The sequence below is a fragment of the Sebastes umbrosus genome, chromosome 7 (assembly GCF_015220745.1).
Source record: "Sebastes umbrosus isolate fSebUmb1 chromosome 7, fSebUmb1.pri, whole genome shotgun sequence".
Taxonomy (NCBI): Eukaryota; Metazoa; Chordata; class Actinopteri; order Perciformes; family Sebastidae; genus Sebastes; species Sebastes umbrosus.
The window spans coordinates 31,161,111-31,186,184 of NC_051275.1; the positions used below are offsets into that span (position 1 = coordinate 31,161,111).

Sequence of the window (25,074 nt, forward strand, 5' to 3'; positions counted from 1 at the left end):
AACAGACCCATTGTTTGTCCTTTTTAGGGGTACAGGGAGTCTTTAGGGGGAGATAGCAAGTCAACAGTAGATGTCACATAGAAGTGGTGTACATCACCTGGAAGCTGGGAACATGAAGATTAATTTGAGATGCAGCTCAGTACTGTGTCAAGTTATTGTGCATGTAACATTATGATGGAAGTAGACGATGGTTAATCCGATGCTCTATTATGTCTCATAAGTTGTTGCAGCAATGTTTGGGTTGATACCATTTGTTACACAGATTTGTTGCTAAATTTAACCATTTATTACCACTCGATAATTGATAAAAATAATCAATAATCCCTGCTAAATTCCACATTAAAACACCAAGACCTTGAGGAACACCATAGAAACAGCCATGCTGTGATTTGGTAACAGAAACTTTTGACATTTGGCGATTAGATGGCGAGCACTTCTGTTGTGTAAACTGCTCAGAAACCCCCTTATTGTAATTCTACCTAGGAAAGCCATCCATCCTCTGAATGCCCTATTTCTTTAGTTTGTGGCTGTAAAGTTTCAAGAGGCTGTGATTATCCTAGAGGTCACCAGAGGTCATTTTATACAGTGAGGTCAAGTTTAAAAAAATCACTGCTGATCCCGCAGGTCTCAGAGGGTAACATGTAGTGCTTATTTAGTAGCCGCTATGAACCTGCATGGGGATCAGTTGTTGTCATTGGCTGCACTAGAAAACTACAGTACATTTGCCATGAGATGACGGCACACTGGTGACTTTCATGAGCTATTTAATATCATTTTATAGAGATGTGAATGACGTCTTCAGCACTGACACTTGCTGTATCCTTTGGGTACTTTAAGTACAGTATGTTGCCTAACCTGCAAGTGTAAATGTCCTAACTGTTGAGTGTTGTGTACATTAAGTGATGTCAACAAACATGACAAGTGAAAGTGATCATAGACTTAAAATACACTTTTTCACCGCCACACCAAGAATATATGCAAACTGTACTGTATTCAGATGTTTCCACAAGTCCATCCTTCTCAGTTCAGACACAAACGTGTTGCTTTGTTAAATGTTGGGCAGGTGATATTTATGCTTCACCTGCTTCTTAACATCCGGTGCTGGTGAGATGTTGCTGTTGAGTAACTGAGGCAGGTACTGAGCCTGGAGAGAGAAAGAGAGAGAGAAAACAGGTTGAGATGATGCTTTATTTTTTTACACCTGTGGTAAAAATAGGAAGAGGGACCGTTGTTTAAAATGTTAAGTTAAGTAGGTAGTTTCTTCTTTGAATGTATAGGCAATGGTAAAAAAGCAGCTCTTGTGTCTGACAAATGAGACGTGTGTGGCTGTAGCAGGGTGCACAGTCTGTAAGTTTGGGGTTAAGGCAAAATTTCTTACACCATTAAAGGGATATTTCGTATTTCGGGATTTTTCTCCAAACTGTTGGCGTGCCGACCGTCATCTACTGTAGGTAATACACTGACTATGGATAAGTACCTCATACAACCCCACTTCAAAACACCCAAACTATCCCTTAAAGCCGCTATGTTTCATACATACCCCTGGCTGTCTGCGTCGTGAACCTTTGTCATGTCGTCTTCCCGGGCGCTCGCCCTCACGGCCCCAGTTGACTCCATCCTCCTGGAAGTAAGGCAGCTCCAGCAGCTCTTCCAAGGACAGCCGGAGCGAGGGGTCCATCACCAGGCACGACTGCTCACACAGAGACGCACAGAGTTAGCGTGGAGTGTTGGCATTTCAGTCAGGCTCTATCACACATAAACATAACGTACCTTCATAACCTGGAGGGCGTGAAGAGACACGCCGTGGAAGCGCTTTTCCAAGGGCTCCTAAGAGCAAAAATAAATGGGAAATAATAACATTGACCACACGTCATCGCCTCTCTGTTAAGAACATTATTATGCATTCTTAATGGTAAGAGGAGTCGTACCGTCGTGTCAGGTTCAGGAATACTGACTCCGCTGAAGAAGACGTTGGAGCGGAAGACCTGCTGGTGACGAGGGATCAGGTCACCTGAGGTCAGAAAGGAGATCATCAGTGTGATATCGGCTTTTTCCTGCTCCAAACTATCGTTATATCGGCCTTTAAAAATCGACCTCTACTCTTAAATCCATCTGCTGATCGTGGGAACTAACAAGAAAGCAATGTCATAATTCTGCAAGTGAGTTTATGCATCCGTAGGTAGATTATTTCTGTGGCCCCTCGCTGTACCTAGAGTTTTTCGGATGAGGTAGAGCTGGTCAACGTCAGACTTCCCGGGCCACAGTGGATTCCCGTTGAGCAGCTCGGCGAAGACGCAGCCCAGGGCCCACACGTCCACGGCAGGCCCGTACTGAGTGTCCCCGACCAGCAGCTCCGGGGCCCGGTACCAGCGGGTCGCCACGTAGTCTGTGTAGTCATCCTCCGGTCCCGCTGAGAACACCGACACACAGACAAGATGGAGATAACTTGTACGAGACACACATTCACTTAGAATGCTGAATAATGAATACTGAATAACACGTACATTGTAGAGGAAGGGATTACAAGGCATGCTGAATGACTACATGTTAATGTATGGTAACATAACACGGAAACCTAAAGCAGGAAGGGTAAACAGAGACACAGAGTGGCTGAGCGGTCCTCCTGTGCCATGCATTCATTGAGACATTGAAAGTGAGGAGGCAGGAGCTCATTCAGGCTCCGTGTTGAATAAGTCATTAGAGGCAGATTAGCACTAAATGCACTTAAATGCACTCGCTCTCTGGATGACTTACTCAGAATGCGGGCGAAGCCGAAGTCGCAGAGCTTGATGACTCCGGTTTTGGTGAGGAGGATGTTCTCTGGCTTTACATCACGGTGGATGCACTGCAACATAAACGCTCTGCGTCAAAGGTTTAGCAACGTGATACACAGTCTCTTAGTGACGGAGAAAGAGGCTTATATTAGGGAAGGACCTGGAGGAACAATAGCAAGAGATCAGGAACCTGTACACATTTCAGTATTGAAACTGAATACTGCATCGCAGTTACTGAGACTTAAATGACTCCTGTTGGGAGGATCGAAGCCTACACAAAGTTTGCTCATTGTGATCTGGAATTGTCTTTAAATTTATGTTAGACGAGTTCACATGTTTTGTGGTTTGAGATGGTGCACCCCTTCAGTCAGTTCTCACAAGTTTTCAAATATTTTGTACCGTAAGAAAAGCATGTTTATATCAATTTGTAGGTTCATTTATGGTATGGTTTTCCCTTGGATGGCCAAGGAACTCAATGGTGGGCCACGGGCCAAAAGTAAACTCTTTTGCTCACAATTGAGCTCATTTCCAGTCATAATTTATGCATTTCCGAGACTGTTTAAGGACCCCAGCATGCAGAAATAATCTAAAGAACAGGCAAAAATAACACACCGCATTCAAAAAACTCTATGGGTTTGCCCCAAACTGTGCATGTGATTATCATATAGTGGGCATGTTTGTAAAGGGGAGACTCACGGGTACCCATAGAACCCATTTTCATTCACATATCTTGAGGCCAGAGGTCAAGGGACCCCTTTTAACTGAGCCTGCTACAGCCTCTGAAAGGCAGTAAAGTTCCTGCGGGTCTTTCAATTAAAAAAATAAATAAATCGCTAACATCTGGCGGGCCAAATCGAACCTTATGGCAGGCCAAACTTGGCTCACAGGCCCCACTTTGGGCAGCAATAGTCAACAGCAGCAATAGTCAACAGTAAAACAGTGAAAAAATAAAACATCTTAAGGATATGTTCATATTTCTTTTTTAAGTGTATCTTAAAACAATAATCAGCTGTATGTTGAGAGAGTTATTCGTCCTTTCCAACTAAAATATGGTGGACAAAATACACAGTCTTCATTCTGTAAATAAAAGCTGGAGCTTATATGAGGCTGTGGATTTTGTCCCCCAACTTTTATAGTGTTGTCACACTGGGAACGGGTCGCTGCGTGACCAGTATGGAGAGGCTCAAAGACTAAATACATGATGATTTAGTATTGAAAATATACTGACATTATGCTTGTGGCAGAAGTTGACAGCCTGCAGAGTCTGCCACACTATACTCTTCAGCTGAGCCTCTGGTACCCTGCAGAGAGACAAAGGAATATTGATTGTTGTTAGAGGAACAAAACAAAACCTATTTACTAGTCATGTCTTGCTTGTCTATTATTTAAAAAAAAAAAAACAGAAGTGGTGCTTTAACACAGCGCTCTTGTCACCCGGGTAACCTTAGGCCTGTCTCTAACAGCAACAGCGCCTTTGTTTTCAGGAGCAGCTAGAGTTTCTGCTGCACGGCCTTGTGGGAAAAGGAGAAATGGTCCGATAGCACCTGGTAGCCTGGGCGTGCTGTGTGACTTCACATGACGAAACTAAAACTCTTATCTTGTGACTATAGATTGCATGAGGAGCAAAAAGGACAACCCATTCCCCGAAATAGCTGTTCCTCCTTCAGTCTGCTGCCAACAACTCTCTACGTCTTTGAAATCTCTTGGCAACAGTCTTTGTAATTCACCCCGGTCCTTTCTGCTGTCCTTCTTCTGTAAGCAGTACTCTTAACAAATGCAAGTACTCACAATGACTTATATGGTAAGGAGAGGCCCACTTTTGCACTGGTGGAAGATATTCAGATCCTTTACTTAAGTTAGCGTAACAATACCACAATGTAAAAATACTCCATTTCAACTAAAGGTCCTGCATCCATATTGTACTCACTTTCTCAGTGCTTGTAAACATACATTTGGGTATCTGGAGTGCCTACCAACCCACAAACTGTGAAATAAGCAACCCATCCGCTCTGACAGTAAACAGGAGTGTGGTGATGTTAAAGAGTGAAAGACACACATCGGGTGGGCGGGCGGGAGGGGAGGTGGATGGGTCCAACAAGTAAGGATCATCCTGGGGTTCGTGTCCTGCGCGTCTCTTTACAATCAGCTGTTCGTTCGCGTCTCGTGTTCACAACGTTCAGTGTCATTTTCACTGTACTGACGTAGTTGTTTTAAACCCAACCATGTACTGTAGTTCTTTCCTAAAACTAACGACAGTGGTTTTGTTGCTTAAACCTAAAGGGACGCCAAGGGCAACTGTAGTGGTTTTGATGCCGAAATGCTGTGGAGTAAAAAGTATAATGTTTCTGTCTGAGATGTAGTGAGGCATAAAAGGTAAGTACTCGACTAAAGTACAAGTGCCTCAAAATGAGTAAAATGTTCTTGAGAGCAGTACCAACAACATAGATCAGATACACACACACTGAAGATGTAAAATTAATGATTGTCTTCAATGTTCTACATATGTGGCCCTTCAGTATCTTCCACAACTCACTGATGTAATTCAGAACAACTCATAAACAATGGCGAGACTCCCCTGACCTACCCTCGAGGGTGTTTGTCCAGCTCGTTGAGGACCGTCTGCTCGCAGAACTCAAACACCAAGTGGAGCCGTCGTTTCCTCCTGAAGACCTCCAGCAGGTTGACCAGATTCACGTGTTTCAGCTGCTGCAGGACCAACGGAGAACATGGACACTGTTTCAGTGCAAAATGTTTAATTAAACCTATAGAGGATCTAAAATCTGTCTTTAGTCTTTAAACACAGACTTCAATAGGGCATGAAACGTGCATATTTTGGAACTTGTAGTGGCTAAATGTATTAGAAAAAAACATCTTGCATAAAATCTGATTTAAAAAAAGTTGTTAAAACCACAAATGTGACAAATTTATTTTCGTAATTTCTACCTAGGTATCTAGCTAGCGAGCCGCCATGTTGGAGTGACGCCATTGCATACGTAACAAGGTTGGTTTGCCTCCATTCGCCTCCAGCGGCAGACGGTCAGACGGTCAACATTTTGGGTTAAAAAAAGTAAAGTTTTGTTCCAAAAATAAATTATCTATTTGTACCACTGGGTGTATAAAATAAAAAAAAAAATGCAAATATATATTGGACATTCTGTGGATGTTTAATTCATGAGTATTTTGCAATAAAAGAATAAAAAATAAAATAAAATAAATTATTGTGCCTTACGTTAGTTTGTGATGGCTACGATATCTTTTAAGGGATGTCTCTATTTGTATCTGTGTAACTCAGCCGAGCCAACCAACCTCGTGACGTCCCAGGCTAGAGTACTGCCAAAGAGTAAGAGTAAGGAGACAAATGTTTTTTGATAACAGTCGCTGCTGCCATTTTGGACTGAAAGCACTTATTATATTCATAATATTTTATTATTCCATACAGGCCATTTCAGTACAATATGACAATAGAACAGAAATAATTTTGTTTATACGGCACTTTTTAGGCGGACGCTTTACTGGCGACCGGTAGTCGCTTTCAGTCCAAAATGGCGGAAACATAGCTTTGATGGCGGGCGCTGACGTTGCAATGGAACGAACAACTGATTTTCACTTCTTGGCAATATACGTTCTTTGGTACTGCAACATGCCGCTGCTCTTGCCACGAAAGAAAAAAATGAGCTTCTTTATTCTTTTAAATGCTTTACATTTGTCATGTTCGTTGTATAAACTAGCTTGTCGTAAATGTAGGTTAAATAACGCTACAAACTTAAGCTAAATGTTGGCGAGGAAAAACTGCCATGGCCATTTTCAAAGGGGTCCCTTGACCTCTGACCTTCAGATATGTGAATGTAAATGGGTTCTATGGGTACCCACAAGTCTCCCCTTTACAGACATGCCCACTTTATGATAATCACATGCAGTTTGGGGCAAGTCATAGTCAAGTCAGCACACTGACACACTGACAGCTGTTGTTGCCTGTTGGGCTGCAGTTTGCCATGTTATGACTTGAGCATATTTTTTTATGCTAAATGCAGTACCTGTGAGGGTTTCTGGACAATATCTATCATTGTTTTGTGTTGTTAATTGATTCCTTACAATAAATATATTCATATATTTGCATAAATCAGCATATTTGTCCACTCCCATATTGAGTGCAATTAATCCAGATTAAATATTTGAATCGATTGACAGCCCTAGTTTAAATGTCTTTAAAGCTCTTTGCCTTGTGTATGAATGGGCTAATTATATCTGCATGACACCTTCCTAACAAAGCAATAAAAGGTCATATACCTTAAAGAGTGTGCATGTGTGCGTGCACGTGTCCACCTGTGGTGTTTGATGTGAGCCAACTTGATACTATTGGGCGATACTCATCTCTTCTCACCTTCAGCATTCGTATTTCTCGCAATGCAATCTTCTTAATGACGGGGTCATCTTCAGACTCCACAAACTTCTTGATGGCGACTATCTGTCCAGTATCTCTGTGTCTGCACTTGAACACCACACCGTAGGAACCCTCGCCAATTTTGGCCAGCTTTTCATATTTCTCCATCGGGCAGTTAGTAGCTGTCACCTGTCAAAAGACAAACACACTCAGCACTTCACTAAAATGTAATAGATTCCCCAAATAGAATAACATTAGTAGGCTGTATGCACACTACTATTAACTTTCCTCTAACACTGTAACCTAACCTTCATTTTATTATTCTCCTTACGAAAAAAGTAGTATACTTCAAGTTTATTTTATGAAGTATACTTAAGTAGGCTCAAGTATATATTTCCCAAGTATACTAATATCAATGTACTAGTAGTATACTTGTAAGTGTACTACTTTAATACTTCTTTGGACTAAATTGGCCCACTTTTTATAGGTATAGTAAACTTTGAGTACACAACTAGTTTATACATACGTTTTATTTTGTACTGCAACTATAAGTATACCGATAGTTTACTAATTTTATACTTGTAGCCCATTTTTTAGTTTATGAAAGTAAACTTTAAAGTATACTTCTTAAGTATATCTCGATCAAAAGATTAAGTACAATTAGCCCCATAAACCAAGAATACTTAAACTTTTATGCATACTTGTCAGTATAAGCCAAGTATACTTGGACTTTTCTGTATACTTGTCAGTATGAGCCAAGTATACTTAGACTTTACTTAAGTATTCTTGTTAAGTATATCTCTGATAAGTACATAAAAAGCAAACTGAAAGTATGCTCTCTTATTCTAAGTTTAAAAGAAGTATACTAATAGCACACTTGAATAAACTTCTTTTAGGTAAGGGGTATAGTATACTAAATTTTGAGTACACAACTAGTTTACACATACGTTTTATTATGTACTGCAACCATAAGTATACTGATAGTTTACTAGTTTTATACTTGTAGCCCACTTTTTAGTTTATGAAAGTACACTTTAAAGTATACTTCTTAAGTATATCTCAATCAAAAGATTAAGTAAAATTAGGCCTATAAGCCAAGAATACTTAAACTTTTATGAATATTTGTCAGTATAAGCCAAGTATACTGTACTTCGACTTTTCTGTATACTTGTCAGTATAAGCTAAGTATACTTAGACTTTTCTGTATACTTGTCAGTATAAGCAAAGTATACTTAGAGTTTCCTGTATATTTGTTGGTATGAGCCAAGTATACTTAGACTTTATACTTGTCAGTACAAGCCGAGTATACTTAGACTTTTCTGTATACTTGTCAGTATAAGCCAAGTATACTTAGAATGTTCTGTATGCTTGTCAGTATAAACCAAGTATACTTAGAGTTTCCTGTATACTTGTCAGTATGAGCCAAATATACTTCGACTTTTCTGTATATTTGTCAGTATGAGCCAAGTATACTTGGACTTTTCTTAAGTATACTTGTTAAGTATATCTCTGATAAGTACATAAAAAGTAAACTGAAGTATGCTCTCTTATTCTAAGTTTAAAAGAAATATACTAATAGCACACTTGAATAGTGATAGTTTACTAGTTTTATACTTGTAGCCCACTTTTGAGTTTATGAAAGTACACTTTCTTGTATACTTGTCAGTATGAGCCAAGTATACTTGGACTTTTCTGTATACCTGTCAGTATGAGCCAAGTATACTTAAACTTTTCTGTATACTTGTCAGTATAAGGCAAGTATACTTAGACTTTTCTGTATACCTGTCAGTATGAGCCAAGTATACTTAAACTTTTCTGTATACTTGTCAGTATAAGGCAAGTATACTTAGACTTTTCTGTATACTTGTCAGTATGAGCCAAGTATACTTAAACTTTTCTGTATACTTGTCAGTATAAGGCAAGTATACTTAGACTTTTCTGTATACTTGTCAGTATAAGCCAAGTATACTTAGACTTTTCTGTATACTTGTCAGTATAAGCCAAGTATACTTAGACTTTTCTTAAGTATACTTATCTCTGATAAGTACATAAAAAGCAAACTGAAAGTATGCTCTCTTATTCTAAGTTTAAAAGAAGTATACTAATGGCACACTTGAATAAACTTCTTTTAGGTAAGGGTTTGTTTTCTTAACCTGTGACACCTGAGAGAGAATACTGCTTGTGGACACTTACTAACTATAGTTTTTGTGTCACAACCAGCATGAGAGGCACACTCACCTGTCCACAATCTGAAAGGGTCTTCATCGACAAGTCAGCAGCGAGTCTGCAGGTGATTTAAGTCCATCGAAAGTCCTTTAAGTCTGAACTATTGCAGCAGTAAGGAGGATCTCGGAGGTGTCTCTCTGTGTCTCTGCTGCTACTATAACTCCCTCCCTCTGCCGTCTCCTCGTCCTGAGCGTCGTCACCATGGTAACCCTCTCTGCTTATTACTAGTATGTCGTTAAACAGTAAACTGACTCACTCTGTCTTCATTTTCAGTCAGTTTTTCACACTGACACGATGCCTCGTACATTCATAAACACAGAAATAGTAAATAATCATTACAATGTTTAACTTACCGCTTAGAAACTGTGCAGAAAAGAGCAACAAGACACAGGATGCCAATTCACAAAAGCTGGCTACGTCAGTTAAAACACGCTCATGGATACACGTACGTTGTAACCGTGGAGACGGGTGGCGTGATGACGTCAACAGGAAGCAGCTGTTATAGTTTTCCTAACCTCAGTTGACCTCAGTGATGGAAGAAGTACTCAGAGAGGTTTTACTTTAAGTAAAAGTACAAACACCTCAGTGTAGAAATACTCTGGTATAAGTAAAAGTCTTGCATTCAAATTTTTAAAATTAAAAGTATAAAAGTATTAGCATCAAAATATACTAATATACTAAAAGCGCATTATGCAGAATGAGAACCTTTTGCAGGCCCATTTCATCATTATGCAGGCCCATTTCAGACTAATGTATATTGTATTATTGTATGATAATTATTGATGCATTAATGTTTACATTACTTTAAAGGTCTGATATTATAAAAAGTGAGATTTTCAGGTCTTTTTCTTATTTACAAAACAGGTTTAAGTGCTATATAAATACTGTTAAACTATCAAAATGCTCAATATACGGAGAAATACACACAGCCCGTATACAGAAATTGTGCGTTTGAAACAAGCCGTTAGGATTTCTGGCCATTTGTGATGTCACAAATTTACAATATTTAGACCATTACACGGTTTTAGACATAAACATTCTTAATGTGTCCCAGTTTATTTTCGGTTGCAGTGTATGTGAATGACATCAGCTGACAGGAAGTAAACATGGACTCAAACTGTTGCCTAGCAACGCAATTCTGTTGCCATTCCATTGATATGAGCTAAAACGGAGCATTTCAGACAGAGAACGAATACAGGCATATTCAAGCAGACAGTACGAGGAAAATAACGTGTTTTTTTTAACATTGCAGGATGTAAAAATGTTCTAGTACAAAACACAAAATACAAGTATGAACCTGAAAATGAGCATGATATGGGACCTTTAATATCTATTTTAACAGCATATAAAGTTCTTAAAAGTTGCTCAACATTGACCAGCTACCACATAAATGCTTCTTTTCTTAAAACACATATACAATATTAATCAAACTTTACATGATAATATAACATTGACAGCAATCATTCAGCTGCATAATGAGTACTTTTACTTTTGATACTTTTAAGTACCCTTTACTGATGACCCCTCTGTACTTTTACTAGAGTAAGATTTTGAATGCAGGACTGTCCCTCCTCTTTAGTCACACTCCCTGTTCCCCAGACCACTTTATTGCCATTTTCCATCCATCCACCTCAGACTTTCCCTCCTTTCTCCATCACCTGACTGCTCCGCCCAGCTACACACCTGTTCCCACGTCCCTCATTTGCTCTGCAGTTGCCAGACCTTCCCCACCCACTTGCTCACCTGTTTCCACTTTCCCTCGTCAGCCCTGCAGTATTTAACTTGCCCATTTCCACTCACTCCCTCTCAGTTTGTCAAGGTTGCTATGTTGTTTCTTGCCATTTACTTTTGAGCCTCTGAGCCCTGCAATTCTGACTTTAAGCCTATAGTATATCTACCTTCACTTTGGTATTAAATCAGTGAATTAATTAATTCGAATCCTGCATTTTGTCGTGACAAATTCAGTTTTTTTAAATTGTTGTAAAAGATCCCAGACAGTGCTTCTTCCACCACTCCTTATGTACTAAAATAGGAACATGCCTCATAGTATTGTGCACTTTACATGCTTGTCTATTAATATAAGAGCTGCTATCCAAAATAAAGTTCCAGAGCAGGCCTCATACCACTGCCCAATAGTCACAAAGAAAACTGTTGAAAGAAGCTGCAGCATCATGTCACTCTGCCACAGATATGAAATGTATGCCGGACCAACTCAGATGTGGTAGCAATGAATTATAGACTGTTCTGTTCTCCCTGTTGACTGTGAATATTTTTTTCCCCCAGCGTCCTCCCTCGGCGAGACTTTGGGCTTTGCCACAGCTCCATGGGATCCTCTGCAGAATCATTTAGGACTTCACAGCGAATGATGGGAAAGCAGACCATGTTGCACTCTTGTGCTCAGAGACACACAGACACCTTGAGGTGCTGGCACCGAGGCCTTGTGGTGGAGGGTATGAAATGCCCCATGGCAGACTGGTAAGACGTGTTAGTGTATCGGGGTCAGTGAGGCACGTTGGTTGTTGTGTTCAGAGGCCCATGCATTATGTTAGCAGACAAATGGAGAGAAGAGAATAATAGGTCATGACAATTATTTGGGATTTTGAATCAGGCTTCATTAGCACGACAAGAACAGGAGCGAAATTTAGCACAGTGTGTGTTCAGTGGCTTCCTAAGCTCTGTTAGTACTCTCTCTTTGTCTAATAGTGACTCAGACGCCCTTAATTTTTATCACAGGATGCATCTCTGGTTAAAAGAGCGAAAGAGGAAATGCTCATTAGCTTCAGTTTTCAAATACATCACTGCTGTGTTGACAAAATGATACAGGAGTAAGATCAATAATTGTGTCTGTTGTGACTTTTCCCTGGAATAGAATAGAATAGAATTTCTATATTGTCATTGCACAGAGTATAACCAAATTAAATAGTAATCCTGACGGTGCATACACATCTATTAAACAATAGTATGAATAAAGAAGAGTAAAAATAGTAAAGTAGTAAAGTATAAATAGAAAAATATGTATTTGCTTGACCTATAAAAACAGTAGGATATTGCACATCAGACATTGCACGTTTGCTGAGTTGTATTGGCTCTATATACACAATACAGGAATGCAAATTTACAAAGGAATAACTAAGGTGCAGTTGGAATGTAAATGCGTAATGTAAAGCTGTATAGACATATATACAAAGTATCTGTAAATGTACTGTAGTGCTGGTATTATTGCAGGCAGACAGTCGGTGTCAGTGTTTGTCAGTGTTCAGTTCACGTACGGCTGTGGGGTAGAAATAGTTTTTTATTTGTTTATCCGTGATTTGATGGACCTGAAGCGTCTGCCGGAGGGCAGCAGGTCAAACAGATAGTGTCCAGGGTAGGATGGGTCTTATGTTGGATGCGCTACTGAGGCATCTACCTCAACTACGCTACTGTTGTAAAAGTTGTGTACATTTGTACTGCATAATTTATTTTGTGCGAAGAAGAACATAAGTGTGCATCAGAAATAATATGTTACAATATTTAAACATAAGAGTTGAGGTTGCTGACAACCTCCTATAAATGATGTACCATCTTTGTCCACCAGGCGACAGTGCACACCCATCAGAGCACAGACCACCACACAACATGACACATTAGTGTTGTTGACAGCTGATAGCCACACTCCTATTCTTTTTTTTATCATTAATGGTAATCGGAGATATATCGCTGTTGATACTGTGGGACAAATTGTGTGTAGTATCTTTGTTTGAGTCATCTTTGTTTCTGCTATTGTTGCTGGTATTTCAGGGGATTTTTGCAGTGAGTTTCCCTATGCTAAATGTCACCGTTTATTGTCAGTGTCTGATGAATAGCTCATTCTTCATAACTGTCATAGTGAAAGGAAGACAATAAACAACCAACACGTTGGGGCAAAACCATAAAAAATCCAAGAGCAAAGACTGAACGCATGGCATTTTACTGTCTTTACTTCCCTGTTGAATCATCCCTCCAGACAGAGACAAAATGATTGAAACCATCACCGGTTTGTTTTAGTCTGGCCTTCCTTTTGAAAATACACAATCCGACCTCTAAAAAGCACCCAGACGTAGGTCAATGCACCACACAGTCCAGCCCTGTTGGCTCTCCATCCCTTCAAATGCACCCTTCTACTTTTAGACACGCCGGTCCCAAGTGGCTCAGTTCTTTGGCCCTGGCAGGCGTTCACCTTCACAGCCACCAGGTAAATGTGGCGGTCAGTTGGTGGGACACTGGTGCCGTGCAGGGCTTTGTTGACATGTCAGTCAGTGGCAGACAGGTTAGAGAGTGTGGTGTATGTGTGTGAGAGAGAGCTGGTGCCTCTAAAGTCAAGTCATTCAGCGTGTTCAGCTCCTGGCTTCCTGATGTGGACAGAAGGCAAGCAGCAGAGCTCTGTTAAACAGCAGATGTTTTACACTGCGGCCGTTACCCTCATTTCCTGGGCGGAGAGCTCCCCGCTCTATTAGACGAGTAACAGGAACCAGAAAAAAAAGAAGAGTTAGAGGGGGTGGGGGGGGAAGAGAGAGAAAGAGGCAGAGCGAGGGAGTGCAAGAGAAAAGTTAGCTGAGCCTCCACAAATCACTTTGTCACCAGCAAGCTCTGACAAGCATCAGGAGAGAGGGAGAAAGGGAGAGAGACAGGGAGTTAAATAGAGGTGCGAATAGGGAGTTGTGTCAGAGGAGACTCGAGAGGGAAGGTGTGAAGGAGCTGCAGAGGGCATAAACGAGGTGATACCGATGGATGGATAGAGACAAGAGACAAGAATCCGACTCTCTAAACAGTGTGCTCTAAGAGGGACTGTTACTGCTGCTGTCTCTACTGCTGCTGTGTCTGGATGGTACTCATTTAAAGAGAAGGTGTGTCAAACTTTTTGTCAGTTTTTTTTATCTTCTGATAAGCATCCCTGCTCATCTCAGACATCACATTATTGAGAATGAAGACACAGCTACGGAGACAGCCGCTCTGTGTGTGTGAAGTCGGCATGAGTCGGAGGCGCTGAGAGCATTTTCTGGTGAACTGCAGCTGTGCACGGATCACATGCTGTTATTTCTAAAAAAGAGGTAGTCAGAGCGGAGAGCGACACAAGTTTATCAGATGTTTTCTTTTTTCTCTGAAGGGACTATTCTTGAGGGCTTGACTGCATACGTTTGTGAACTGATTTAGAATAAGTTACTGAGATTTATAAATATATTTTCTTTCCCTTCACCGTGTATATTTGATTAGCTCTGGGTTGGCTCAAAGCCACTGGGGTCATCTGATCAGAAACAGGGAAATAGAAAGGGCATTTTTTACACTCATCGTAGCTATTTTCTCTTCCTTAGAGACATTTAGAAAGAGCCTACTTGACATCACATCCTTGTTCAGGGTAGCCCTGCATGATCTGTGAGGAAACCTTTTGGGTCAAGGAGGACAGGAAGCAGTGTCAGCTGAAAAGCCTTAGACTCAGATAGTAAGTACGTGTTATACAGCTCCCTTCACATTGGCTCAGCTGCCCTCCGGGGACATGTAAAGAGAAACTGCCTGGTGAGCACTGATCTGACACGTGGAGGTTTATATACTCGCTTCGCAGTAAGTTAGTTTAATATCCCGGGTGGAGGCTTGAAATCATATGAATCACAAGCTGGTCTGGGAGTACAGAACCGGCTCTGTTTGAGTGTTTTGGACTCGGTGAGGGGTCTTCTGAGTCTGCTGTCTGTGTGCATGTTTGGTTGGGCTCTGTAAGCATTTGACAGCTCCGCTCTGGACTCATTTCTTGGACGTCATTGTGTTACCTGTGTGGCTGAGTCAGAGGTCAGCTCGTCACTTGCCGTCTGTCTGCCCTCTGGGATTCTCTCCATCTGCTCCTGTGCAAAGAAGACACAAGTGTTAGGTGGTTTTCACAGCAGCAGCAGCAGCAGCAGCGACAGCATTGGCACCAGTCGTCCTGAACTTTGAGGACTCTCCACACTGCTTTAATTGTTTGGCTGTGTGTAAACACCTTGCGTCACTCGCACCTCTCCACGGAGTGATTCACCGTTCCCTAAGCATCCCCCGGTTGCAAACAGTCAGGTTGGCACCATGAAGCTGGCGGTCTTGATGCTCATGGTTGTGTACACGGTGGGCAACGTAGGCGGTATGTCTACGTGTAAGACGCTGGACCTGGAGATGGTGAAGAAAAAGCGCATTGAGGCCATCAGGAGCCAGATCCTCAGCAAACTGCGCTTGCCAAAAGAGCCTGAGCCAGATCAGGCTGGAGACGACGAGGACATCCCCACCACCCTGCTGTCCCTCTACAACAGCACCAAGGAGATGCTGAGGGAGCAGCAGACCCAGGTCCAGACGGACATCTCCGAACATCAAGAGGAGGAGGAGTACTTCGCTAAGGTGCTGCACAAGTTCAACATGACCGGTGAGTACATATGTGTTCTGCACACATGAACGCCCATTGTCAAGAATTGGTGATGGCTTAACTACGGCACTAAGAATGTCAAGTAACAGTACGACTGTGATTTATGCTCCTACATTTACAGCCACTTGAGGCAGACTGCTCAGCACACACACACACACATAGAGGCAAAGATCCTTGAGATGATTGAAACGTTGTTCAGATCTTACATTGACAGGTGTTAATGGCAGAGGGAAATCAACAGGTGCCCTTTAGAACGAGAACTGCTGTATACAAATATATCAAAAAACAAAGATGGTCTAAGACATTTTGTCGCTCAAAGCCAATATTTCACCTTGTCATTATGTTGGCCCACCACCAATCTCAGAACGCTTCGGCTATCGGTCTGTCAAAGGATAAGCCTCTGGGGACAAGGGAGCTATATTTCTTGAGTTTCGGTGTAGCCAGCAGATATCCGGGTGTAGACTTCCAATTTACAAGATAATTTTAAACCAATAAAAAGCTAAATCATCGTTAGACAATAGCTGGTGGGTTCCTAGACTGTATTTTGGCCAATTTGGTCAGAGCAAGTGACACAGTATATCGAGCGACCATTAATGAAAGTTATGTTGTAGGTAGGTGGTATAATGACGAGTATAATAAGCAAGAAAGCGGGACGGTGGTGGATAGGTCAAACAAACACAGGACTTTCACCCAGGAGGCCGCTGTCTGTGTCCCGTGTGAAACCAAACAGATATTCAATTTACTGTCATAGAGGAGTAAAGAAAACAGAAAATATTTATATTTAAGAGGCTGGAATCAGAGAATTTAGACTTCTTTTTTCTTTAAAAAATTACTCAAACCGATTAATCGATTATCAAAATAGTTGCCGATTAATCGTTGCAGCTCTAACTCAAACCATTGTATTTTTTCTAACCTTAACGAAATTGGTTTTGTTGCCTAAACCTAACCAATCGTTTCACAACGTGAACCACGCAGCATTTCTGCAAGCGTGACACGAGAAACCTATTTATGAAACTTTTTTGAACATATATTTTTACAATGCCAACATTGTAACGACTGGGTTGCTACATTCAGCATAAATACATCTTAAATCAATCACTGGGATGGACAAACGTATCAGCTACAGCCCAAATTAATCAGCATTGGCCCGACGGCTGAGGTCAGTTCCAATGTCGTCCATAAATCCCCTCAACATGTGTACCCCTTCTGATCTCCACCCAACATCTCCAGGCAGCCTGAGGAGTTCAGAGATCACAGGCGTTACACGTTAGCAGGACCGTGTGTTGCATCTGCTCTGATGCTCCGTGTTGCTTTCATGGTATCTTTGGCATTTTTACTGCGTTATTAGTGCTGTTTGTTTGGCTAAGCGTGCATACGCTGTTTGTTCAGCCAAATGGTTTTTGGCTGTAAACTTGCAATGACTCCCAAACTATTATGATAAACAGATTTTTTTTTTTTTTTAGTTTGGTTTCTTTGCTCCATTGTTCTCTACATGCCTATACTCCTCACCCTATCAGGCAGGCATTCACGTTATGCCTCTTTTATCCACCACTTCAAAAGTGGGTGGATGGACCGTGCTGAGGAGTGTACAGACCAAAGAGAGAACAAAGGAAACTTTCAAAACGAAGGGGCATGATTTTGTTCTGCTTAAATGAAAACCAAAGAACAGGAGGGAAAACTGAGATGTGAGAAGACATGAAATGCACTCCTTCACCCTCACCCTGTCTCATTCTCTCTCTCTCTGTCCCTCAGGGATTGGGGGTTTCCTGTAATTTGAGCGTTGGGTTCTCCCTTGCTTATCCTGTCACTTGTCCTCCATCAGATCTCCTTCTCCCTGACCATTTTCCATTTCATTCCCATATCTCCCTGCCCATGATTACCCGTCTCTCTCTCTCTCTCTCTCTTTCTGTCTCTCTCTCTCTCTCTCGGCTGGGTTTCCTGAGCTTATTATCAGTGAGTTTGCAGTGTGTTTGTGACAGGGCAGCTTGGCAGGAAGGAAGGCAGGCCGATGGCCACTGAGATCTCGAGTGACTCAGGTCCGGTGCAAGCGGTGCCCATGGGGAGCATGTGTTTCCTACCTCTGTGGAATGCCAGAGAACACCCATCCACTGTCTTAACCCTCAGCACGGCTCCTTAAAACAGACTGCACTCTGGGAAGTGTACGTGTGCAGGCCCAGCAAGAAAGTGTTTTGCAATTATTTAAAGGGCGGTTCCATCTGAGGTTCTGTCACTTTTTTTTTAAATGGAAACTCCCATTTAGCTATTGCATAAAGCAGTGACGTAGGTTACCAAAGTCAGCTAATCAATAAGGTGATGACTAATGTGAACACAAGCTGAGTCAACATTAGCTGTGCTAAGTTTGGTAATAACTGAAAGCGTTAGTTCGTATTCATTGAAGTGGGATTGTATGTGTACTCCCGTGTTTTGCAATGTAAAATTACTAGTTATTATTATTTCAGATCCGAAAGTCAAACAATAACTACAAAACACACACCCTCAGGAGGGTTGTAGGAGACAATCCAGCTTCTGCTCTTCTGTGAATAAAAGACAGGGCTGAGTATGAGCAAAGCAATTAAAGAAGAAGCCAAGTGGAGAACAAGTTTTTTCCTATTAGTTAATTATTAAATCCGACTCGTCATTTCAATTTGAGGTTCTTTTTATTGGACGACTCACACTTTCCTGATGATCCCAAATCAGCCTGCGGGGATGCATATTTGAGTGCAGCAACTTTAATAGTTTTAGCCTCCATTGTGGTAATTGTGTGGTGGATTTAGGCTAGATTCCTTCTGTGAATTAGCAGTCACATCCCTCCCTCGGAGCCCACACAAATTCACCTCTCCCATTTGACATGGTATCGGTCCAAATGTAATTCAGCTCGTTAACAGAGAGAACATTTTCCCCTTTTTTTGGAAAGCAGCCACTTCAGGAGTGAAATGAGTTCACTGCTTACTGAGTAATTATTATATTCAAGAGGAAATGAAGCTGCTGCCACCCTACGATGGAGAAGAGTAGCAACGGGGGTCTGTGTAAAACAGGGTGAGGTGGGGAAACTGGAGGGCTGTGGGAGGGTGGAGCCGAGCGTATATATGAAGGAGGCAGGTATTTAGCCTGTTGCTGGAATCTGGTTCCTCCCCACTGGTAATTACAGAGCTGTCTCCCTACCTGTCACAACAGCTGTCCCCGGCTTACCTGCGGATAGGCCTTGATTCAACACACACAAATCCCCCCCACACCCATGTTAGTACGCAGGCTGCGGTGCTATCTTTACCCTTATCTGGAACAGCGAGGCCTTGGAGAAGACACTTTGTCCTCTCGAAGTGTCAAGATGAGCAGTGATAGGAAGACAATGGTGTTAATTGGAAAGTAGAAGTGAGGATAAAGCTTCACTGTAATTATGGTACTGAAGCCAGCGTGCATCTTAGGGGAAGTGACTTAATTTCCTGTTTCGTAAACACTTCTACAACCCTCAGCACAGTTATCTCAGTGTAGCTGGAGACTTTCCGTGCTTGGTGTTTGCTGCTTGGGTACATCACGGCGAGTTCACCGCTCTTCACATACTATACACTGTTGTGACAGCCGCTCCGTGTTTCCATTCAAGCTCTTACAACCAAACATTTGGCTGTGCTCTGGGTGGGACCAGTAAACTGTCATCTCATTTCCCTTTTACACTCCAAGCCAGCGCTCTTTTTTTTTTCAGTTTCAGTTTGGCTTCACTACTAAGGGGGTGAAACACTACCTAAGCAACAGCACAGATGGTGATACTGGTAAATGATACAGAAGCAGCCGTGACACGGAGGATCCTGGTACAGCCTGGATCCAGGCTGGATTTCACCTCCTGTCAAAGAGTAATTCCCGGACTTGAGAGCAGAGAATCCCGGCTTTGGCAGGCTGAGGCAGAGTAGAAGTTTTGGGCCAGCGCCAGGTCCCAAGCTCCATTGATACACATCTCCAATTTCTCAGCACCCCCACTCCCACCACTCACAACTGTGAGTTATATTCATATGAGTGCATTCTTCAGTTTTCTTTGCCTGTTACCACCCCCCTCACTCTCTCTTTCCACGCTGTGTTTCACTCTTCTTCCGCTTATCTTTGCACGTCTCCGTCCGACTTAATCCTTTGCGATGTAGCGCTGGTGGATTTATGGTGTTAAAGCCTTCAGTAGCTTGGCTCTGTTTTCTATCAGCCTCTGCGGGGGGAATGTTCCCGCTGTCATGATATGGGCAGGCTCAGGAATAAAAGTTGCAAACATGAACAGGAATACTGTAAGAAAACAAAACGCTCTTTATGGTCAACTTTACAGCAGCTGGAATAGATGAATGTTTGGCTGCAGTTAACATTATTGAGTAACCACTCCTTTTTATTAGCGTGTGTACTGAATTCTGTTTGTTTATGAAAAACAGAGTAACAAACATCCCAGGGTTACATGACATAATAAATTACAGTGATATATGTATGAAGTGCTGTTCGACATGCTGAATCGGCTGAAAAAACTCCAACAAGGGAAGACTAGAGCTGACGGAGCGGGACACACCGCAAAAACTAAACCGACAGACGCTCACCGACAGAACTGTACGACGGCTGACTGTCGGCTTGTTGTGTCAGGCAAGCCCCCAAGAAGAGCGCCGGTCGTTGATGGCAATTTTCGCAGTGGCCAAACGGCGGTACTACATTGTTTGTGTCCATCACGTGATGCCGTTGGGACCAAAAATACTTTTTCCCATAGACTTACATTGGGAAAGAGACTTCTGTAAATCAGCGGATAATGTTTTTTGAGGGGAATCAACTTCCCAATACGAACACGAGCAACTTTCATATGAATGAACGGAGCCTCGCCTCCAACGCTGTATCCAGTTCTCTTAATACATCCATGGTGTCAAGACCTTTAAAACACAGACCAACAAGTTAGAACACTTTGCACACCGAATAAACAACACGAAAATGTGAAATATTTGCCGGCAAATATGGTTATGATTTGACGTTATATAAAAATAAATTGAATTGAAAATTAAATTTGTCAAGGTTGAAAGGAACCGTCCTGGATCGGACTATGGAGCCTCCGTGTGGTTGATTTTATAAATGTAGGTGTAATGCAACCCGTTGTGCACAATGTGATTGGTTGATGCCTTTATTCGCGGTGCGAAAGTTCAGAAAAATCTACATTGTTCCGGAAAAAAAGTATGTTTCTTTTTCGCTGTGTAATATTTGTGTTCTGCGTGAAAGTATTCATGACAAGAACACCAGTTCGAAAAAAATATATTAACGTTTGAATTAATTGTACAAAAGAAATGCCCTCCGGTGTGTAAAGGGCTTTAAAAGAAGAACATTTAAATTACATTTCCCATTCAAAGTAGCTCCCGTTCTTAAAGGATGAGGTTGGTTTGAAACTCTAGATTATATGACAGGCCTTAACACATCCATTTGTCTCTCTAACATGCCTTTTCTCACAGCATATTGTGCCTCAGTCATTATCTGTGTTGAGATTAAGTCTTGCCTGAACTTGCTCGTCCAAAATGGTTTTGTGAAATCTCCTAATAAGTAATTGTTTTATATCCCACAGCAAAAAATGACACAGGGACCACCAAGAGCTCCATAAAGATCCCGATGTTCTTCAACATCTCAGAGATACGGGACAGCGTGGGAGATTACCGCCTGCTGACCAGCGCCGAGCTGCGGATGCTCATCAAGCATACCGCGATCGCAACCAAGCAGCGGGTGGAGCTGTACCAAGGTCTGGATACCTCGGCCAGCTACCTCGCTTCCCGCTTCGTCACCAACGAGTGGAAAGGCAAATGGCTGTCCTTCGACGTCACCGAGACCCTGCAGAACTGGCTCAAAGGGACCGGTGAGATAAGCTAGCTTTATTTATTCGTTCAGCTCAACCCATGTGCAATCCTGTGCATTACTTCACAGATAAAGTGACCAACCGGTTTTAAATGACTAAATGTTATGTATTTCTGTGTCACCAGAGGATGAGCATAGTTTCCAACTTCGGCTGTTCTGTGAATGCAGCCAGGCAAGTGTCGACAGTAGCTTCAGTTTTTCCATCTCTGGGATCGAGACCGGTAGGGGAGACACGGGATTTTTACACACGATGACAAAGCAACCACCCTACATCCTGACCATGTCCATCCCTCAGAACAGCAGCACCCACCTCTCCTCGCGCAAAAAACGCTCCACAGAGACGAAAGACACCTGCACAGCGTAAGCGACCCTGCACATATCACACTGTTCTGTTGTATTGTATTTAATTTATATTTTTTTAAAGCTGCACTAGGCAAACATTGGCAGCAACAGGTTAAAACACTTTAACTACTCCTGAGTATCCATTTCACAACTCATAGCTGTTTGGTAAATTGACTACATTTGCACCTTTAACTACATTTAACCTCAGTAGGATGAAGCAGTTTACAATGTGCCTCTCATTCACTCACGCACACACACTGCTGCAAAGTCGAGCTGCCATGCAAAGCAGATGGGGTTCAGTGTCTTGCTCAAGGACACTTTGACGTGTAGACAGGAGGAGCCGGGGTTCAGACCACCAACCTACTCTTTCTTCTGGGCCACAGCCGCACTGGAGCGCTGTAGGGGACAGTTTGTAGTTTTACACACGTTTTGATTTGTTGTTTTCTGTCGGGAGAGAAGCGACTGCAATATATCAGACACCAGACTTTCATTTAGGTAACTTCAGTAAATCTTACTGTAGGAGTCCTGTTTAGGAGGGGAAAGACTTCTCAGATGCAGCTGCAGTTTGCAAAGGTGTGCACTCGAGTCACAACTCGACTCAAGTTGGCAACTCGACTTGGACTTTAACACCAGTGACTCGGGACTTTACTTGGACTTTGACTTGAAAATACTTGATATCTTCCCCCACAAGCCCAAAGTTTTATGATATTTAAAAAGTCAATCAATTGCCCGGTACCGGAGGTAAATCTGACAGCGTCAGAGATGTTGAGTTTATTTACTTTTTGAGTGATCCTTTATTGATTTGTTTGGGAAGAGGATTTACTTCTGGGGGAACAAACTGAATTTCTATCGTTTGTTGTTTGGTGCTGAATCTCCGAAAAATTGTGTTTTTGTGTTGAACTCTGGACTCTTTATTTATGGTGAATATTATTGGGACTTGCATTTGATTATCTTACACTTGATTCCCCAGATCCACTTTGTTTGAACCAATCCGCCAGTTATCCAATCAAGTTGTAGGAGAAAACCATGAACCAGCGTAACGTTAGTAACAGTTGGTTAACGCCAGTTGAAGAGCACCTTATGACTTGTTTAGGACTTGAAACTCAAAATGACTTGGTCCCACCTCTGGCAATTTGTACAATGATGGGATGTGTGCAATCCTACATTAAAACTATCTTTAGTGCAGCTTTAAAACTGACTGAAAATGTACCTCCTACAGCAACGATGCTCTAAGAATCTCTACGCCATCTCATCAAACACTTCACAAAAGACGTTTCCCTGTTTTCTCTCATGCAGCACGACAGAGACGTGCTGCGTGCGGAGCTTGTACATCGACTTCAGGAAAGATCTGGGCTGGAAGTGGATACACAAGCCGACGGGCTACAATGCCAACTACTGCATGGGGTCCTGCACCTACATCTGGAATGCTGAAAACAAATATTCTCAGGTATAGTGCAGCAACACCTCACTGTAGTGTGCAATCCACATCTGATTACATGGCTGATTAGCAGCTCAGACCAAAAGCTTTCTCACAACTTGATTTTCTCCTCCTCTGGTTACTAAAGGACCAGTAGTGGTGAGGTCTGTGTTGTATTGACAGCCACGGCTTGTTAAGAGGGTTTAAAGGGGACATATCATAAAAAACTCACTTTTTCAGTGCATGTGCTCATAAATATGGGTATCTGGAGTGCCTACCAACCCACGAACTGTGAAAGAAGACAACCCAGTCAGTTTTTGTTGTGGGCTGCTGAGATCAGAAAACATGTGATTCAACAAGCCATTCAGATCTGGCTCCCCTTCCTATGTCACAGGCAGGCTCATTAGAATATACCGCCCACAGTTTGAGAACCTTTGCAGCCTTTGCAAAGGTACAATTTTAATTTAGCAGACGCTTTTGTCCAAAAGTACTCCATGTTTTTCCCTCAAGCCAGACTGGGCTTTTTCAGGAGGGGGTCTTAAAGGGGACATATCACGCTCATCTTCAGGTTCATACTTGTATTTTGTGTTTGTACTAGAACATGTTTACATGCTTTAATGTTCAAACAACACATTATTTTTCTCATACTGTCTGTCTGAATATACCTGTATACACCCTCTATCGTAAACACCCCGTTTTTTTATCACATTTCAACGGAATTGCGTTGCTAGGAAACAGCTTGGTTCCATGTTTACTTCCTGTCAGCTGATGTCATTCACATACACTGCAACAGGAAATAAACTGGGACACATTTAGAATGTTTACATTTAAAACTGTGAAAATGTCTAAACTGTGCAATTTTGTTAATAGTCTGTTTATTGTCAATACTGTATATACTGCTCCTATTTTTATACTTCCATCTATTTAAATGGTTCATATTTTGTTACACTTTGTTTAGCTCTTTTTTTGCTGTGTTAGCTGATGCTTCTTGTTTTTGCACTATCCCCTTTGCTGCTGTACAGTGCAGATTTCCCCACTGCGGGACTAATAAAGGGATATCTTATCTTATCTTATCTAAAATATTGTAGATTTGTGACATCACAAATGTACCGAAATCCTGACGGCTTGTTTCAAACGCACGGTTTCTGAATATGGGCTGTGTGTATTTATCTGTGGATTGAGTGTTTTGATACTTTCACAGTATTAATATATCACTTAAACCTGCTTTATAATATAAAAGACATGAAAATCTCACAATATGGGACCTTTTAAAGAGACCAGGCGACCAGGCATATTCAGACAGACAGTATGAGGAACATAATGTGTTTTTTTAACCTTAAAGCATGTAAACATGATCTAGTAGAATCCAAATACAAGTATGAACCTGAAAATGAGCACGATATGTTCCCTTTGAATTAGTTTCACAATTTTCTGACATTTTGTCGACTTAATTAGTCAGAAAAATAACAGACTAATGACATATTAATTGTTAATGACAGTAATCACTAGCTGCAGGCCCAATTCAAATCATGATTCACTGACTGACTTTGACTGATACCAAAACCACTTTGGTCTAGACTGAAATATCTCAACAACTACTGGATGGATGAAATTTAGTGTCAACCAATTAATAAATGTTTTAATTTACAAATATTAAATGGCCGACCCTGTCTCCTACAAAATTACATTCCCATAC

At 41.7% G+C, this 25,074-nt stretch overlaps 2 protein-coding genes across 3 annotated transcripts in view; one reads left to right on the plus strand and one right to left on the minus strand.

Moving 5' to 3' along the window:
* The window catches only part of LOC119491197 (cytochrome P450 2G1-like), a 34,255-nt gene that overhangs the window by 7,119 nt on the left and 2,062 nt on the right, over positions 1-25,074 (plus strand). The window contains exons 10-14 of the mRNA XM_037774930.1: positions 11,665-11,856; positions 15,669-15,778; positions 21,336-21,620; positions 21,745-21,979; positions 23,258-23,408. Of these exons, the coding sequence (XP_037630858.1) occupies positions 11,665-11,856; positions 15,669-15,778; positions 21,336-21,620; positions 21,745-21,979; positions 23,258-23,408 (973 nt within the window). The remainder of the gene's footprint in view (positions 1-11,664; positions 11,857-15,668; positions 15,779-21,335; positions 21,621-21,744; positions 21,980-23,257; positions 23,409-25,074) is intronic.
* LOC119491198 (cyclin-dependent kinase-like 1) lies at positions 748-9,887 on the minus strand. Of its 2 annotated transcripts, XM_037774931.1 has the most exons (11): positions 9,735-9,847; positions 9,394-9,605; positions 7,156-7,344; positions 5,359-5,480; positions 4,003-4,075; positions 2,755-2,845; positions 2,210-2,410; positions 1,929-2,011; positions 1,771-1,827; positions 1,541-1,690; positions 748-1,144 (listed from the first exon to the last, which is right to left on the minus strand). In XM_037774931.1, the coding sequence occupies exons 2-11, from the start codon at positions 9,418-9,420 to the stop codon at positions 1,049-1,051; spliced, it is 1,089 nt and encodes a 362-aa protein (XP_037630859.1). In that variant the 5' UTR covers positions 9,421-9,605; positions 9,735-9,847; the 3' UTR covers positions 748-1,048. The 2 variants fall into 2 exon arrangements, with proteins under 2 accessions (XP_037630859.1, XP_037630860.1); XM_037774932.1 differs by lacking the exon at positions 9,394-9,605 and having other exon boundaries at positions 9,735-9,887.